This window comes from Bos indicus x Bos taurus, chromosome 1, assembly GCF_003369695.1.
Source record: "Bos indicus x Bos taurus breed Angus x Brahman F1 hybrid chromosome 1, Bos_hybrid_MaternalHap_v2.0, whole genome shotgun sequence".
In the NCBI taxonomy this organism is placed as follows: domain Eukaryota; kingdom Metazoa; phylum Chordata; class Mammalia; order Artiodactyla; family Bovidae; genus Bos; species Bos indicus x Bos taurus.
In genome coordinates this window covers 33739687-33759490 of record NC_040076.1, presented here as the reverse complement: position 1 = coordinate 33759490, position 19804 = coordinate 33739687, and the positions used below count along the sequence as shown (strand labels likewise).

Below are 19804 nucleotides of genomic sequence, written 5' to 3'. Positions count from 1 at the left end.
AGATGGCGATTGCAGCCATGAAATTAAAAGACGCTTACTCCTTGGCAGGAAAGTTATGACCAACCTAGACAGCATATTAAAAAGCAGAGACATTACTTTGTCAAAAAAAGTCCATCTAGTCAAGGCTATGGTTTTTCCAGTAGTCATGTATGGATGTGAGAATTGGACTATAAAGAAAGCTGAGTGCCAAAGAATTGATGCTTTTGAACTGTGGTGTTGGAGAAGACTCTTGATTGTCCCTTGGACTGCAAGGAGATCCAACCAGTCCATCCTAAAGGAGAACGGTCCTGGGTGTTCATTGGAAGGACTGATGCTGAAGCTGAAACTCCAATACTTTGGCCACCTGACGTGAAGACCTGACTAATTTGAAAAGACCCTGACACTTGGAAATATTGAGGGCAGGAGAAGAAGGGGACGACAGAGGATGAGATGGTTGGATGGTATCACCGATTCAACGACATGAGTTTGGGTAAACTCTGGGAGTTGGTGATGGACAGAGAGGCCTGGCATGCTGCAATTCATGGGGTCACAAAGAGTTGGACACGATTGAGTGACTGAACTGAACTGAATAAAATGCATCCAAATATAATATTTAATGTTGCAATATAGAAGCTTATTTAAATGAAAATTAAAGGAGATTTGGGGAATGTTTCAAAAATATTATTATTATAGCGTTATCCTATAATTTAACAAAACTAAAAAGAGCTATTTACTAGATACTTTTTGTGCAAGTATATTAATAATAAAGAATCCTTTTGATGTATGTAATCACAAGCTGAAATCAAGATTTCCAGAAAAAATATCAACAACCTCAGATATTCAGATGATACCACTCTTATGGAAGAAAATAAAGAGGAAATAAGGAGATTCTTGATATGGGTGAAAGAAGAGAATAAAAGAAAATGGCCTGAAACTCAACATTCAAAAATCCAAGATCATGGCAACTGGTCCCATCATTTCATGGCAAATAGAAGGGGAAAAAGTGGAAGCAGTGACAGAGTTTATTTTCTTGGGCTTCAAAATCACTTCAGACGGTGACTGCAGCAATGAAATTGAAAGACTTTTGCTTCTTGGAAGGAAGGCTATGAAAAACCTTCACAGTTATTAAAAGGCAGAGACATCACTTTGCCAGCAAAGGTCCATCTAGTCAAAGATATGGTTTTTCCAGCAGTCATGTATGGATGTGAGAGTTGGACCATAAAGAAGGCTGAGCACTGAAGAACTGATGCTTTTGAATTGTGGTGCTGGGGAAGATTCTTGAGAGTCCCTTGGACTGCAAGGAGATCAAACCAGTCAATTCTAAAGGAAATCAACCCTGGATATTCATTGAAAGAACTGATGCTGAAGCTGAAACCCCAATACTTTGGCCACCTGATGAAAAGAGCCGACTCATTGGAAAAGATCCTGATGCTAGGAAGGATTGAAGGCGAAAGGAGAAGGTGACAGCAGAGGATGAGATGGTTACATAGCATCATCAACTCAGTGGACATGAATTTGAGCAAGCTCCAGGAGACAGTGAAGGACAGGGTAGCATGGTGTGCTGCAGTCCATAGGGTCACAAATAATCAGATACGACTTAGCAACTGAACAATAACAAGTAAATCAGGGACTGATAAGCATAATAAGGTTTGGGTTTTATACTAAGTGTGATGAAATGCTTTTGGCAAAATTTAAATAGAGTAAGACTGAAGACTATGAATATAAAATATTTATATATTGCATCCATGTGGGAACTAGATTGGAGCAGGGGAAGCAAGGAACCCATTAGCAATGTTACAATAGTCTAGGCGAGAGAGGATGGTGGAAAGGAGGAGACATACTCGGAAGATGGTCAGGAAATAGTGTCAGCAGGATATGCTGTTGAATTGGAAAGAGAGACAGAGAAAATTACAGGATAATTCTTAGATTCTGGAATAAGTACATGATCTGTTGTTACAATATTTGTAAAAACTACATTTTTGTAAGAGGCTATAAAGCAGGTTTTATGTAATACCTTCCGCTAGTTTAAAATACCATTGCTTCTAAAAAGGAATGCCAAAAATGTCCTCCCTGGGCCATTGAATACTGCTTGAATTTGCTAATGAATGAATGCATATATACTCAAGGAGAAGAGTTCCATACATTTTATAAAGCTATAATCTAGGCTTTTTTGCACATAAAAAAATCTAGAAAGCCTAAATGCCACAGGTATAATACTCTGTTCGGCTTACTTTACTGCAACCAACAGAAAAAAAATCATATATAAAGAGTGCAAGAGAAAATATTTTAAATGTTGCATTTGTTGGGTGGTGAAGTCTTTCATCCCTTCAGACAGGAATGAGGGTTTTCCTCATGGACAGTTTAGTCAGTGACCCATCTAGGTACCATAGACACATTTATTGATACTGCAGAGTGGTATCTCTGAATGAATTTTTGTCTTGAAAAGTAAAACGTTATTCACTTTATGTTCATCTTAAAGAGATGGAATTTAGCCTCAGCTCCATGTTGAGTATGCTTGCACAAATCCACCTTTCAAAAAGCTTTATAATGAAAGCAGTGCCCTTGTCTCCACTATTTGATCCATTCCACTTCTCTCTGTAGAGTTCAACAGCATATTCATCCAGTCAGAGGTACGCCTTTCCCACAGGCATCACAGCTTTCCCTGCTCATTCATGTCCAAAGATGCTATGCTTTATCTCAGCGATTAAAGAAGGTACTGTTTTAAGAGTCATCCGACTAGTTTACTGTCTGGAAACTCTCAACTGAAGATGAGAGCAGTAACCATAGGGCTCTTCCATTAGTGCACTGTTTGTTGTTCCATATGGATGTCTTTTCTACCCTTTGCTTCCTACACTGTATATTTTTCCATCTATACTTCTAAAGAAAACTTCTCCAAAGGAAAATGCTCATTATGAGCACACAGAATTAATTTACCAACTGGCAGGTCTGTTTCTATATGAGGAAACAGATTTTAGCTGAATCCCTTTTGAATGTTTGCTAGGCTGTACATCTGTCCATAATCCAGTCTTCGCTTTCCTGCTCCCCACCCACTCATCTGAGCTCAAAGATTCACTCTCTTACTTTCATTCTGATCTGTATCACCTTTCCTAACAGCACAGTTAAGTTAAAAAAAAAAAAAAATCGTGCAGATTCTCAATGTTTCTCAATGTTTTGTTGCTGGATAATTATAACAGTAAACGTAGGTGTGACTGCCGACTTTTTAGTCTAGCTACATATTTACTATGAAGAACTGAGGTGCATTTTAATTTTAATTGATGAGAGTTCTTATTAGCTCTCAAAACACTGATAATCATAGCAGGAATATGTGAAGCATAAGACTAGGAAAGTATGTATACTTGCTCAGTTCTAGAGTAAGACAAATTTAAAAACAAATTTAAGATATTACTTTATAGTAGTCCTAATCTGTTTCGTAATTAGTACTGCATGCATCTATATATGTATTATTTTTTTTGCTAACTTTAGAATCAGGTACTAATAACACTTAAGCAATTGAATATATACTTTGCACATTTTTTAAATATTTGAAGGAGATAACAGATGGCTTGGAAATGTTTGTTAAAATGAAAGAAAGGCTACGCTCCATGACTCAATTTGTCTCTCTCCCATGATAAGCAAATTAACTGAAAGGAAGAATTAGCACCTAAAATGGGAAGTGAACTTGCATTTACCTATAGTCTCTGAAAGAAACAGATATCTAAATAAACAACATAGCTTCAAGGTTTGTCTTGATGCAAAAGTCTGCAAAATCTTCGTGTACAACTTTCTGTCTCTCTGCATTTCTGACATTTATTATTAACAATAAAAGCAGAGTGAAATGAAAATAGCAGTTGTATTGATTTTTCTAAGTTGTAAAGGCATATTTAATAGCTTGATGCTTTTCACTAAACCAAAACACACAGACATTTCTAGCAGTAATATTGTCTCTTACTATAAAAATTAAAAACTTGAAACACTTTGTTATAATTGTTCTTACTAGCTAATGATAAAATGTGATAGATCTTATTCTATATATGTGTTATTCTGAGGTAAATTATCCTGGAAACAAACAAAAAAAATCAATATCACATTTTTCACCAGTATTTATTTCAATAGATACATGAACAAATATGTAAAACAAACTGTACCTGTCGAGTGATATTTTAGGGATACAAAGCCAGCAACTGTCAGTAAACTGGTTGAGATTATATAAACAAGCTTTTTACACTATTTCACTTTCTGCTATGATAATAATACTAGTTATGGAGTTTTACTTGTCATAAAGATGAAATTTGCTAGAAAAAGCAAAATATGTACATATAGAGAAAACTAAAAATGTGGAAAGGTGCAAGGTGGGCAATTTTACTCAAAATAAGAATAGCAAGAGTTAAGATAATGAAGAAGTAATGAATTGTTATAAAAGTTTATTTACATAAGTCGATAAACAATGAAGTGATGGAACAAAAACAGTGGGAAAATAGTTTTAAATTTCATATAAGAGTGATTATGGTAATGTGAAAAGTAAATTCAAAAACAGATGGGGAATATCATGAAAAACTTTCTGGAATAGTGCATCTCAACTCTGCCATGACTGTATGAGACAGCATTGAGTTGGGTCCCAGGTGGAGTGGGTTCTCCACTGAAACTCAGACTGGAATCCCTGTTACTCCCCTCTACAGTGTGGACCTGCCATAGTTAGTGCAGCTACTGGCCAAAGAAGAAATAAGTTACTCATGTCGTTTTTTTTTTTTTTTTTTCTACTTATATTACTGTATTTCTTCCCAAATTCTGGGAAGGGTTTTGAGACTAGAGATGATAGTAAAAGAGTTCCAACATCTCTGTCCATCTTCCATTTGTATTCTAAGATGCTGGTTATGCATTTCTCTAGCATGAATGTGCAGGGAGGTCAAAGGCATTGGAATAGTTAAGGAGGAAGAAGTTTAGGACTTGGAAAGGTAATTTGTGTTTTACACTCTTCAGAGATATTCTTTCAAACTGTTCCAGGTACTGCATATTTCTGACACTTCCAAAAGAATATTTTTAAATTAGTGGATGACAAATAAATATATGAATTTAAACTGCTTCCAAGCACAAAATAAGACTGGTATCGAATCAATTGCAATTCTTGGCAGCCGTTCTTTATGTGATGAATAGGTATCTTCTATGATCTCTGTATCTATACAAAAAGATGCAGGTCTGGGTAGTCTCTCTTTGGGGAGAGAATATTTTATCTATACTCTCTGAATTTGATGTTGCATCAGAGGAACAAGAGTAATTATAACTTCCACTCTGCTCTCTCTATATTACTAATTTGCTGTAGTGTTGATGTTTTTATCATCTTCTCTATTGCTTAGTTAATAAGAATATAGAATTTCCTCATTCTTTAATTTAATTTAATTTATGCTCTGGGTACCACTCAGGGAAGATTATGGACAGCAAACTGAACACAACTCTTGGGTAAATTTTATACCAGAGGATTGGATTGAGATTGCCCTTGGTATCATAAGACTACTCAGTCAGTCAGTTCAGTTGCTCAGTTGTGTCCAACTCTTTGCAACCCCATGGACTGCAGCATGCCAGGCTCCCCTGTCCATCAGCAACTGCTGGAGCTAACTCAAACCCATGTCCATCAAGTCAGTGATGCAGTCCAATCATCTCATCCCCTGTCATCCCCTTCTCCTCCTGCCTTCAATCTTTCCCAGCATCAGGGTCTTTTCCAATAAGTCAGTTCTTCGCATCAGGTGGCCAAAGGATTAGAGTTTCAGCTTCAGCATCAGTCCTTCCAATGAATATTCAGGACTGATTTCCTTTAGGATGGACTGGTTGGATCTCCTTGCAGTCCAAGGGACTCCCAAGAGTCTTCTCCAACACCACACTTCAAAAGCATCAATTCTTCAGCGCTCAACTTTCTTTATAGTCCAACTCTCATATCCATACATGACTACTGGAAAAACTATAGCTTTGACTAGATGGACATTTATCAGCAAAGTAATGTTTCTGATTTTAATAAGCTATCTAGGTTGATCATAGCTTTTCTTCCAAGGAGCAAGTGTCTTTTAATTTCATGGCTGCAGTAACCATCTGCAGGGATTTTGGAGCCCCCCAAAAATAAAGTTGGTCATTGTTTCCATGGTTTCCCCATCTATTTGCCATGAAGTGGTGGGACCAGATAGCATGATTTTAGTTTTCTGAATGTTGAGTTTTAAGCCACACTCCTCTTTCATTCTCCTCTTCCACTTTCATCAAGAGGCTCTTCAGTTCCTTTCACTTTCTGCCATAAGGGCGATGTCATCTGAGTATATGAGGTTATTGATATTTCTCCTGGAGATCTTGATTCCAGTCTGGGCTTCAATCAGTCTGGTATTTCTCATGATGTACTCTGCATATAAGTTAAATAAACAGGGTGACAATATATAGCCTTGACGTATTCCTATCCCGATTTGGAACCAGTGTGCTGTTCCATGTCCGGTTCTAACTGTTGCTTCTTGACCTGCATACAGATTTCTCAGGAGGCAGGTAAGGTGGTCTGGTATTCCCATCTCGAAAAATTTTCCACACACAGTTTGTTGTGATCTACACACTCAAAGGCTTTGGCGTAATCCGCAAAGTGGAAGTAGATGTTTTTCTGTAATTCTCTTGCTTTTTGGGATCCAGTGGATGTTGGCAATTTGATTTCTGGTTCCACTAGCAATATTATAATAGTAAAACTCTGATTTATTATATCTATGTAACTGGCACTGGTAGACACTTCTATTTGTGTTGTATGCCATTTGTTTATGAATAATCCAGGAGTACTAATGTTACTCTTTTTTTTTTAATTCCAGACACTTGAGCCATGTTGTCACAAACCCTGACATTTACACTATTGTATATTCATTCTCCTAGAGTTCTATGATTTTTGTACTATACTTACTGAATGCTTATTTTCCATATTTAAACTCCTTGAGTGCTATTCACTTTTGTTCCTATAGTGAATTTGCACTCAGTGGATAAATGCTAAATGTTTATTTGGTTACTGAAGAAATGTTTCTGTTGATCTGAGTTCTTCAAATAACAAGAACAGCAATAGAACAACATACCATTAATATGGGACCATTAATATGGGACCATTAATATGGACGTAATTAACCATTCAAAAGAAATAAATAGCATGATAACAATAACAATATGAGACTAACTTCAATATTTTTACATAGCAGCAGAAAACACAAAACTATTGTGGTCACAGGAATTAATAGGATAACAATGGCTAGCAATTTAACAGATTAATGTTTCCACTGCTGAGCTTGTTAATGAAAAATGCTATTTTTTTTTTCTAATGGGATCTCTACAGTACAAATGTTTCAAAAGCGCAATGTTTTATCTTACAGGTACTTGTATACTGAATTTTGTTAGGCCTTTCACTGAGAATGAGATTCAGACTGGTAGTTTCAAATTACTGTCTGTAGTTCTAATGCTTTAATTTCCAAAGGGGTCATTATAAGGAATGAGGGGGGTGGGGACCCTCCAGTGTTGTTGACACAAAATGTCAGTGCTGTTAACAATTAGATGTGAAAACATTTAAATAATGCTCTTGCACTGACACCCAAAGAATAAAATCTATTAGGATGGCATCTAGATAGCAGATGATTTCACAGCAAAGTGCTCCGACCTTCATCAAGTTAAGAATCAATAGAACTTAGGTAACTGTGGTAGAGTCAAAGATGGTCTCAGCTCATGAAAGGCCCATCTGTGCTAGAGCTAAATTAAATTATCACAGCTAATGCAAAATCAAACTTGGTGTAAAAGATAAAAGGGTAAAGTTCTCACAAATAATCATTTATCACTCCATTCTGAAATGCATATAGCATTCATTATAGATCGAAATGCCACTCAAATTTCATCATTGAGTCGGGTTTTGAAACAGCCAAACCATTAATAGAAGAGAGTAGCTTTTTATATTTATACAACCAGTGACTAATGAGGCATTATACCCTGTGTGCAAAGGAGAGAAAAAAAACAAAACTTTATTTTGTAATGAACCCAATTGGAGCCCTTTTAAAACACAGTGTAATGTGGTTTCACTGTTTCATCGAGCCTCTCATTACTTGTGTCAATAATCCTAGGTAAACCAGTGTTGAACTTCACAGCATTTATCTAGCAACGTGAATAGCACTAATCTATGGGGTGCTTTTCATGAACTGTAGTTCAAAAAGCAAAGCCAAAAATGACTTCTTACAAAGTGCTCAGAGAAATATTTATTAGAAATATGTCAACTGCCAACTACCTAAAGGTACCTTGTCTCTTTAGGAAATCATACTGTTGGCTACCTTGCAAACACTGAGAAAACATATGAATTTTCCCCTACTTGAATTACTTAAAAAAAATGAATGACATATTTTTCTACAAAGTATATTATTTCTTCTGTCACTTCCCTTCTAATTGTCTATATTTTTATGTCACATCGCTTTCAACATGTGACATGCTATGCAACATCCCTCAGTTTCCCCAAAATTGTGAGGTGAGACCAGCACTTGAAGTTGAGGGTGAATCAGACTTCACTTCCATGACTGTGGTATCTAAACATCCCGGTCAGCAGGAACTGTAAGTGACTCCTGGATCCTGCTCTAAGGATCTAACTTATCTTCTTGACACACTCAGGGTTGTTATATTCTCTCTGGCAGTGAGCCTGGCAGGGTTTGTCTACAGGGGGTTACCACATTTAATTCCAATTTATCAGTCTAACTTGATCAGGCTGAACTTTCCCCAAAACTGAGATTTGCACAATTCATGAGATACCATAAATTACTCTCTCAGCTCTCCTGTTTTCAACATGTTTATATGTGGAAAGTCTACTCAGCACAAGCCGTTGTTTACCTTCAAGAGCAAATTGTTGCTAAGAACTGAGAAATGGTAGACACTAAAGCAATTTGAAAATAAGACAGTTTTGTAAATTGATTCAATATATTATTTTGGCCTGTATCATAACAACATAAGTATCTTTGGAAAAACAAACGGGGTTATTTTTCCCCTGAAATTAAATCACTTTACAAAGAATTAGAACTTATCCCCCAAATTCCTCTTTTTGGAAAGTTATAGAATTAATCCATGTTTCTTACAGTTATTTCATACGTATATTCATGAGTAACATTTCAAATAAATGTACTCTGTAACTTCTAAGATCCACTAGATTTATTACAGCTTTGTATAGATTTTACACAATACTCATTCAAATACTGTAACATTATGTAGAACATATTAGTTTTAGAAAATGTTTTCTTGGTGAAATATACAAGAAAAATCTTACATTCTATAATGCTTTTTTTCTCTTTGAGGTTCACATTGTACCCTGTAAATAAACTCTGAGAAATCTTGAAATAAAGAAACATGACTAACTTCATTTATTGTGATATTTACCAATTTCATAAAAGTTCATCTTCATTTAACAATATGTTAAAGCTACTTCATGAACAATCTGTCCTGACTTTTGGAGTTTACAGAAAATAGAAATTCTCTCTAATCTTGGGAATTGGCATGTCTTTTTGCAATTTTGCCTATATTTACTCAAAATATGAGACTAATGAGAGGAGGAAAAAAATGTTTGTGGGCGTTTTAAATTATTATGCATGAGAAATTAGTGCAGGTGTCATTAGTACTGTATACCTGTCTCTGCTGCATCTTGATGACCTACTATCATTCTTTGTAAAACTACTAATAGTGATTATAAAACATGCTTTTATGATAATTTCCAAAATTAACTTAAGGAAAGTTTTCATGATTCTGATTTATTATTAAAAGCATTTATTTGTAAAGCATAAAGAAAACCATTAATATGATTTACTAGTCACCATCAAACAATACACAGTATATTTGCAATTAAAAAATCATTTACAAAACAGTTTTTATTTCCTAATATATGCTTTAATTTTATGTTATGATTTTGATTCAAAACATATTAATTGTGAACCTTGGAGATATTTATACTTATGAGAAGTTCTTCTGAAAGAAAATGAAAACCTGTTTAAATGTGTTTAGTATTATAAAGATTTTGATATATTTTAGCAGTTTTTCAGGTCATTCATTCTTACATGCATAATAATGTCAAAAAGGTACTCACCATGTACAATGAGAACGTACTCTGCACTGCTTTGGCCAATAGTATTTGTAGCTTCACATCGGTATGTACCATTATCCGTTTTGTTGAGGAAAAGAATGTTTAGCTCCCTACCACTCACAACCATTCGGTCAGGATCTGGTAATTCTCCACCATCCTTTGTCCACAAAACAGGTTCTGGCCTATTGGATTTAAACATACATATAGACAAAATAAAAAAGAAAAAAATATATATATACGAAATGTTACATGTGACTCAAATAAATCAAACAGTTTCTATTTAACACCCATTTTGTGGATAGCAATGTGCTTGCTAATTTCTGTGCTATGCTGTACTTAGTCATTCAGTCGTGTTGACTCTTTGTGACCCCATGGACTGTGGCACACCAGGCTCCTCTGTGCATGGGATTTTCCAGGCAAGAACACTGGAGTGGGTTGCCATGCTCTTCTCCAGGGGATCTTCCCAACCCAGGGATAGAACCCAGGTGTCCCACATTGCAGGCAGATTCTTTACCATCTGAGCCACCAGGGAAGCCCTGCTAACTTCTATAAGACACCAAAAGAACCATAATACACTCACTCAGAAGATTTGGAGATATAACAATTATAATTTAATTCTTTTCTCCTTAACAAAAGAGAGATATATTAAGGAACTAATTAGTGGAGTCATTAGAGTAGTCACCAATAGACTACAGGTCCTGGGACCAGATTCTGTGGCTAAATCGTTTGTACCTACTGGCTTCTGGAAGACTGCCTTTGGGCTATTGGAGCAGACTTCCACAGAAGTACCTGGAATTATACCTTTGCATTTGGGGCCACCATAATGGCACAACTTTGCCTGAAACCACCTGAAACTTCTCCCTCTTACCTTTCTTATTTTCTCATGTCCCTAGAGGCTTTTATTCCTGAAAGTACTCTTTTTATTTGCCTTAGTTTTATTGAGATATAATTGACACATAACATTAAACTAGTTTAAGGTACACAGAATAATGATTTGATATATATATATATAAATGTTGAAATGTGATTGCCACAATAAATTTACTTAATACCCATCACCTCACATAGTTATAATTTTTTTATTTTGATGAGAACTTTTAAGATCTACTCTCTTAATACCTTTTATGATCAAATATTATTAATTACAGTCAGCATACTATACATTATATACTCAGAACTTATCTTATAATTGAAATTTTGTACCTTTAAACCATCTTCACCCATTTCCCCGACCCCTACCCCTGCCTCCAGCCACTTTTATTCAACATTGTACTGGGATTCCTAGCCATAGCACTTAAGCAGGAAAATAAATAAAAGACAACCAAGTCGGAAATGAAGAAGTAAAACTGTCTTCTTTTGCAGATGACATGAGAACACATATTAGAGAAGGAAATATAACCCACTTCAGTATTCTTGCCTGGAGAATCCCATGCACAGAGGAGTCTGGTGGGCCACATGGGGTCACAAAGACTTAGACATGACTTAGCAACTAAACATAGGAAACTCTAAAAATTCCACTGAAAGAACTGCTAAAACTAATAAATGAATTTAAAGTTACAAGATACAATATGAATATACAAAAATCAATTACATTTATAAATGCTATCAATGAAACATTGGAAACAGAAATTAAGAAAACAACCTATTTTACAATTGCATCAAAAAGAATAAAGTACTTACAAAGAAAACCTGACCAAGAAAGTGAAAGATCTATACACTGAAAACTATAAGATATTAATGAAAGAAACTGAAGAGGACAAATAAATAGAAAAATAATCTGTGCTCATAGATTGAAAGAATTAGTATTAAAAGTCCATTGTACCCTAAGCAATCTGCAAATTTAATGTAATCTTTATCAAAATTCTAATGGCAACTTTTCATATAAAAATGACAAACAATCCTAAAATATGTATGGAACAACAAAAAGCCCCAAATAGGCAAGTAATCCAGAGAAGGCAGTGGCATCCCACTCCAGTACTCTTGCCTGGAAAATCCCATGGATGGAGGAGCCTGGAAGGCTGCAGTCCATGGGGTCGCTGAGGGTTGGACACGACCAAGCAGCTTCACTTTCACTTTTCACTTTCATGCATTGGAGAAGGAAATGGCAACCCACTCCAGTGTTCTTGCCTGGAGAATCCCAGGGACGGGGGAGCCTGGTGGGCTGCCGTCTATGGGGTCACACAGAGTCGGACACGACTGAAGCGACTTAGCCATAGCAGCAGGCAAGTAATCTTGAGAAAGGGGAAAAAAGCTGGAGGTTTCACAGTTCCTGATTTCAAATGATATTTCAAAGATGTAGTAATTAAAACAGTATGATATTGGTAAAAATACAGACCCATAGATCAATGGAATAGAAAACTCAAAAATAAAGTCACGCATATATAGTCATTTAATTTTTTACAAAAGAAGCAGGAATATTCTGTGCAAAAAAGGCAGTCTCTTCAGTAAATGCAGCTGGAAAAACTGAATAGCCACATACAAAAGAATAAAACTGGGCCTCTGTTTTACATTATAAAAGTCAACTCAAAATGTGTTAAACACTTGAATGTAAAACTGGAAACCTAAAACAGGAAAGAAGATCCTTGACATTGATCTTGGTGATGATTTTTTTTTGGATTTAACACCAAAAGCAAGGGCAACAAAATAAAAAAAAATAAATAAATAAACACATGGGAACACTCTAAATTAAAAAGCTTCAGCATAGCAAAATAAACCACTTAAAAAATGAAAAGCAACCTATGGAAAGAGGGAAGTTATTTGCAACTATTATGTGTAGGTAAATAAGATAAAGAGTAAATATCCAAAATAAAGAAATAACTTACACAAGTCAATAACAAAAAATGACCTGATTAAAAATAGAGAACTGGGAGATATTTTTCCAAAGCAAACATACAAATGGACAACAGGTACATGAAGAAATGTTCATCATCATTAATAAACAGGGAAATGCAAATCAAAGCCTGAATGAGATAACACTTACATGGCTATCTTCATAAAGACAAGAAATAATAATTGTTGAGGAGGATATGGGAAAAGGAAACCCTCCTACATCATTAGTGGGAATATAAATTGGTGCAGCCACTATAAAAAATAGTAAGGTCATTCCTCAGGGGCTTTCCTGGTGGTTCAGTGGTAAAGAATCTGCCTGCCAATGCAGGAGATGTGGGTTCAGTCCCTGGTCAGAAAGATCTCCTGGAGAAGAAGTGGCAAACCACTCCAGTATTCTTGCCTGGGAAATCCCAGGTGCAGAGGAGCCTGGTGGGCTATAGTTCATGGGATTGCAAAAGAAGATGGACAATACTAAGTGACTAAGCAACAACACAGGAGATTCATCAAAAAACTAAAGATAGAACTACCAGATGATCCAGTGATTCTACTTGTTGGTATATATCCAAAGGAAAAGAAATCACTATTTTAAAGAGATATCTGCACTCATATTCATTTTAGCACTGTTCACAATAACCAAGTCATAAACCCAACCTAACTATCCACTGACAAATGAATGAATAAAGAAAGCACAGGGGACAGGGAGGGCCCTAAGTGCAAAATAAAAGATACGTGAGTAGTTACAAAAATAAAGAAAATAAATTACAAATGTAATGGAATATTATTCAGTCATTCATAAAGAAAGAAATTCTGACCCTTGTAACAATATGGATGAAACTTGAGGGCATTATGCTAAGTGAAAAAGTCAGACAGAGAAAGACAGCTACTATGTGACTTCATTTATGTGTGGAATCTAAAAAACCTGAGCTCACAGAAATGGACAGTTAGCCTTTAATCAAATACTTGCAAAGAATTCTCAAAATCTGCTTTTAGGGAAGAAAAGATAAATGAATCACGAATTTGTCTTCAAAGATTTCATTCTTACATAATTACTAACAGAAATAATTATTAGTATCCATCACTGTGTTTGATAATGGTAGTGATCCTAGTTACTTTACGTAGTTTCTATAATCCTCATAAGAACAAGGTTTTTTAAAAATGTAATGCAGATACTAATATAGAACATCAGAGATGCATTCAAAGCCTGGTCTGACTGCACAGTCAATGCTTTGTCCACTACCCCGTGTATTCTAACATGATGAATATTTTCCTAGTTCTTCCATGTCAAAATTTTCAACTTTAAACATAATTTTATCCTACCATTGGAAATTATTTTTGAAAAAGCTTTAATTATTTGTTTATTTTGGTGAAAAACTGAACTTCAGTTTTGTTGTTGTGAATATATTTATTAATAGAACTCAACATTCAGAAAACGAAGATCATGGCATCTGGTCCCATCACTTCATGGCAAATAGATGGGGAAACAGTGGAAACAGTGTCAGACTTTATTTTTGGGGGCTCCAAAATCACTGCAGATGGTGACTGCAGCCATGAAATTAAAAGATGCTTACTCCTTGGAAGAAAAGTTATGACCAACCTACATAGCATATTGAAAAGCAGAGACATTACTTTGCCAACAAAGGTCCGTCTAGTCAAGGCTATGGTTTTTCCAGTGGTCATGTATGGATGTGAGAGTTGGACTGTGAAGAAGGCTGAGCGCCGAAGAATTGATGCTTTTGAACTGTGGTGTTGGAGAAGACTCTTGAGAGTCCCTTGGACTGCAAGGAGACCCAACCAGTGCGTTCTAAAGGAGATCAGCCCTGGGATTTCTTTGGAAGGAATGATGCTAAAGCTGAAACTCCAATACTTTGGCCATCTGATGCGAAGAGTTGACTCATTGGGAAAGACTCTGATGCTGGGAGAGATTGGGGGCAGGAGGAGAAGGGGACGACAGAGGATGAGATGGCTGGATGGCATCACCGACTTGATGGACATGAGTTTGAGTGAACTCCAGAAGTTGATGATGGACAGGGAGGTCTGGCGTCCTGCGATTCACGGGGTTGCAAAGAGTTGGACACGACTGAGCGACTGAACTGAACTGAACTGAGGTCTTGATAGTGGTGCCTATGACCCTGGCAGCTTTTCTAAGATGAAGAATATTTTTTTATTTTGTAAACTTTCACAAAAAAGACAAAAGTTGCGAAACAATAATAAATATTGTAAATTGTATTAAAATAAGCAAATCAGCAATGTGATGAAAAATCACTTAGTCTTTTAATAAAAACTTGTTCTCCAAAAACATTAGAATAATACACTAATTTATGTCATCATCCAGTTATATAGACAACTTATTATGATAGCATCTTTAATTAAAGTCAAACCTGAATACTTCTCAACTTTCTTCATATATCCCACATTTTATTGTTGCTATTTTAATTTGCTAATTCTTATTTTAAAACTGATGGACGGGAAAATCTTGAACCATTCTCATCCGTAACATTCTTTGAAGAAAAAAGCTGGCACAATAAAATTGTGACTTACTGCATATAACAAATAATTAGAAACTGTGTCCTTTCTACAAAGCCACATAAGACCAACATTAAAATAATGGCTACATTAAGGATAATTTGAATTTTAGAAAATTAATCTTTAAAATACTGCTCAACAGAAGTATTTTATATTAAGAGGCAATGCTTTCTTAATGTATAAGTTGGAATTTTTAACCACACTGATAATTGTACACACATACCTATGCATTTCCATAAATAAATTATACTCCCCAAATCCAAACTGTCATAATTTTTTCTCTGTTAGTGTTTGTAAGCTTGAAATCACATCTTAAATATATTGGCCTGTAAATATGTAATTAAATTTATATATATATTTTAAATTTGTCTTTAAAATAAAGATCTAGAAAAATTATTCATTGTTACTATTTAAAAGTTTTCTTCTAAAAAAGATAATTCTCCCATTTAGGAAATAATGAACAACACCTGGACAAAGAGTTCCAGGAGATTCTAGCAGTATAAGTCACTGCTGACACCGAACATTGCAGGATTCTCTATCATACACTGTATCATAAATCTTCAAGGTGGCAAAAAAAAAAAGTTAACACCATAAAATGAAATTTTAACAAAATGGAGGTTAGAGTTTATGCATCAATTAAAAATAGCCTACACATATTCGAATTAGTACTTAAAATGCTCAAGCTACTTAATATCACTATAAAAATATTAAGTGGTTTAGCAAGTCTTGATACAATTTGTGTTTCATCTTAATAAAAAGAACCCCTAGGCTTTCTCTAATTGGAACCTAGAAATGATTGAGTTTCTTGCTGCAAAGGAATAAAAATCTTCCCTGCTGTTCAGGAGACCAAAGGAGATCATTTAAAAAGTGGTTCCAGTCTACAGTTACTCTGGGATAAAGCTGAGAAAGAGTAGGAGGCAGACACCAGGAGTCACAGGACGGTGACACAGTATCAGGCATCAGATAACACTGTGTAACTCCACACGTATAACTCCACAGTAAGAATATTAACATCCTCAATCCGGAGCGTTGCCCCTTTCAAAGCAATTAACTTTCAATTAAAAGTTGAAAATTTTCATATGAGATAAAGTTAGATCTGTGTTCTGTCTACCAAATCTATAGGTCTCAAAAGATGTTTGTTTTTCTTCTACCCCTAAATATAGCTGTGTAGCAGTTTCTTCCTAGGGCAAGAAGAAAAATAGCAAGAAAATTAGTTTTAAAAAAAAGGAACCAAATATGATTGTATATTTACTATATTGTACTCTAAAGTCTTATTAACTTGCTTTTACCTCAATAGATTTTTAAAAATCTTTTATTAATTCACTATTTTGTTTTGTAGATATCTAAGATTGTCGGGAGAAATATCAATAACCTGAGATATGCAGATGACACCACCCTTATGGCAGAAAGTGAAGAGGAACTAAAAAGCCTCTTGATGAAAGTGAAAGAGGAGAGTGAAAAAGTTGGCTTAAAGCTCAACATTCAGAAAACGAAGATCATGGCATCTGGTCCCATCACTTCATGGCAAATAGATGGGGAAACAGTGGAAACATTATCAGACTTTATTTTTCTGGGCTCCAAAATCACTGCAGATGGTGACTGCAGCCATGAAATTAAAAGATGCTTACTCCTTGGAAGGAAAGTTATGACCAACCTAGATAGCATATTGAAAAGCAGAGAGATTACTTTGCCAACAAAGGTCTGTTTAGTCAAGGCCATGGTTTTCCCAGTTGTTATGTATGGATGTGAGAGTTGGACTGTGAAGAAAGCTGAGCACTGAAGAATTGATGCTTTTGAACTGTGGTGTTGGAGAAGACTCTTGAGGGTCCCTTGAACTGTGAGGAGATCTAACCAGTCCCTCCTAAAGATCAGTCCTGGGTGTTTATTGGAAAGACAGGCTGAGGCTGAAACTCCAATACTTTGGCCACCTCATAAGAAGAGTTGACTCATTGGAAAAGATTCTGATGCTGGGAGGGATTGGGGGCAGGAGGAGAAGGGGACGACAAAGGATGAGATCACTGGATGGCATCACCGACTCTATGCACATGAGTTTGGCTGAACTCTAGGAGTTGGTGATGGACAGGGAGGTCTGGTGTGCTGCAATTCATGGGGTCGCAAAGAGTCGGGCACGACTGAGTAACTGAAAAGAAATGAACTGAATAGGAGAATCTCATATCTTTAACAATTCCTTATTTATAGATTAGTGTTGGAAGGAATTGCCACAACTTTCTCAGACTACTGCTTTATTTAATATTTGACCTTGATATAAATATGATTACTAATATCCACCCAAACTCTTGAGGTAGTCATTCAGATATTTATTCTGTAAAGTTATGCCACAGTAACAATCCCTCTAACTCTCCCAACAGTACATGGACTCATTCACTCCATAGGTATTGATGAGAATACCTATTGCTGAGTCTATTGATGAGTTTTGCCTTCAAAGCTCCCATTTTTCCTTTTAATGCTCAAAAAGAATAAAGAATAAGCAGTTCAGTTATAGAACTATCCATCCCACAATACAGATCTTCTAAGGAAAGAATTTTAATATCCTTACAAATTTGGATGGAGGGTGGAGTCTTCCTTGGTAACTCAGTGGTAAAGAGTCCACGGGCCAGTGCAAGAGACATGGGTTCAATTTCTGATCCAGGAAGATTCCATATGCCATGGAGCAGAGCAGCTAAGCACCCTGCACCATGACTATTATGCTCGTTCTCTAGAGCCCAGGAGCCACAACTACTGAGCCCATGTGCCACGGCTTCTGAAGTCTGTGCACCCTAAACCCCATGTTCTGCAACAGGAGGAGCCCCACACATTGCAACTAAAAGGTGATTCTCTGCAATCACCACAACTAGAGAAAGCCCACACAGCAATGAAGACCCAGTAAAATAAAAAAACAAACAAAAATTTAAAAAGTGGACAGTAGTAATATATCTTCCTATTTTGGAATTGATATATGCTCTGATATCTTCTTTTTCCCAAATGGCTATATCCCCCTTGAATTCTACAGTGACTTTTCCTCCAAAAGCACAATGCATGTTGGGTTCTAAATTTAAAATTAATCTTATAAAAATTAACTTACTTTTTCTAGATGAAAGCAAAAACAAACAAACAAAAGTCACTATAATAGCATTCAAGTAAATTTCTTGTTCTGGTTCAAAGAAAAGGAAAGAAATTACATACTAATATTACATATATCTTGCACTTCCTTTAATATAAGACAAAACATGAATGCATAGTTAATAACTTGGGACCTTATGCACTTTTATGGCACATGAAGATGACTGATGCTTTTATTTCAGTTTAGAAATTCCACAGGTGGCAGTAAATGTGATTGAAGCGTCAATAATATGGGTTTTATTTAAAGCCTAATTACCCTCTAATTCTTATCATATTTTTACCCTAATGCAAAAGAAGGTAGTGAGAGTTATATAAACATCTTGATTCTTTTTTTCTGCTTTAAATAAACTTTTTAATCAAGAAATTATACCACAGAGTCTGTTTTTAAAACCACAGTATTCATGCTATCAAATTTTTAAAGAACTGGAAGGAGACAAATTAAATGCAAATTAATCAACAAGTGGGTTCGGAATTGGGTTCAAGTTTAGAATTTTCATTTTATTGGATTCCTATAGGGAGTATTCTGAGAAAAATCTAGCCCAGATAATCTCTGTTGGGTACATGGTGATTACATTCATAAACCTCAGTCAAACTATGTCAACCAAGTGAAGAGAAAGACAAAAAGAAAATATTAAAACAGTTAGAAGCTGGGGTTGCTTCGTCCTTTTTTAAAATTTAAAATATAAACACAAAGGAAGTTCAAGGAGTAGCCTTTCTTGAAGCTGTGAAACTGCTTCAAACTATAATTTTATAGTGAGTCTCAGTTGGAGGCAAAGGACATGGTATATAAACTAAGAAATCGAAAAGGGTTACTTATGGAGTTATTCATTATGCTGATCATTTCAAATTTAAAGATACATAAAGAGTTATTTTGTTACTGAGGATCAAACAAGGTGTTTCTGAACATAGTTTGTAAGTAACTTTTTGTATTTATTCAAAGGCATATTCTTAATTATTGTAAAAATATAGATCTAGGCCTTTGGAGAATACATCAAGCTGTGATTTTTCCTCAGATTTCATTGTTGTGCAACTTAATCATAATGAAATTTGTTTTCTTTTTTTTTTTTCATATATTGATTTTATACTTTTCAAGGGAGCAGTTCTTAAAACATCAAATAACTTTTACTATTAGCCATCTTAACTTTGAATGTTTTACTTGTCACAATTGAGGTTCATTTTAAAAACATAATCGATGAAAAACTTATGTGTCTGTCTTCCTAGATATGGTTTTGCTTAAGGCAAAACAAAACTTCAGACATGCTT

At 35.5% G+C, this 19804-nt stretch overlaps 1 protein-coding gene across 4 annotated transcripts in view; it reads right to left on the bottom strand.

The window, feature by feature from the left end:
* Positions 1–19804, bottom strand: part of CADM2 (cell adhesion molecule 2) — a 1273609-nt gene that overhangs the window by 103472 nt on the left and 1150333 nt on the right. For all 4 annotated transcript variants that reach the window (XM_027551660.1, XM_027551751.1, XM_027551574.1 and 1 more), the window contains exon 7: positions 10073–10251. In XM_027551660.1, coding sequence (XP_027407461.1) covers positions 10073–10251 — 179 coding nt within the window. The remainder of the gene's footprint in view (positions 1–10072; positions 10252–19804) is intronic.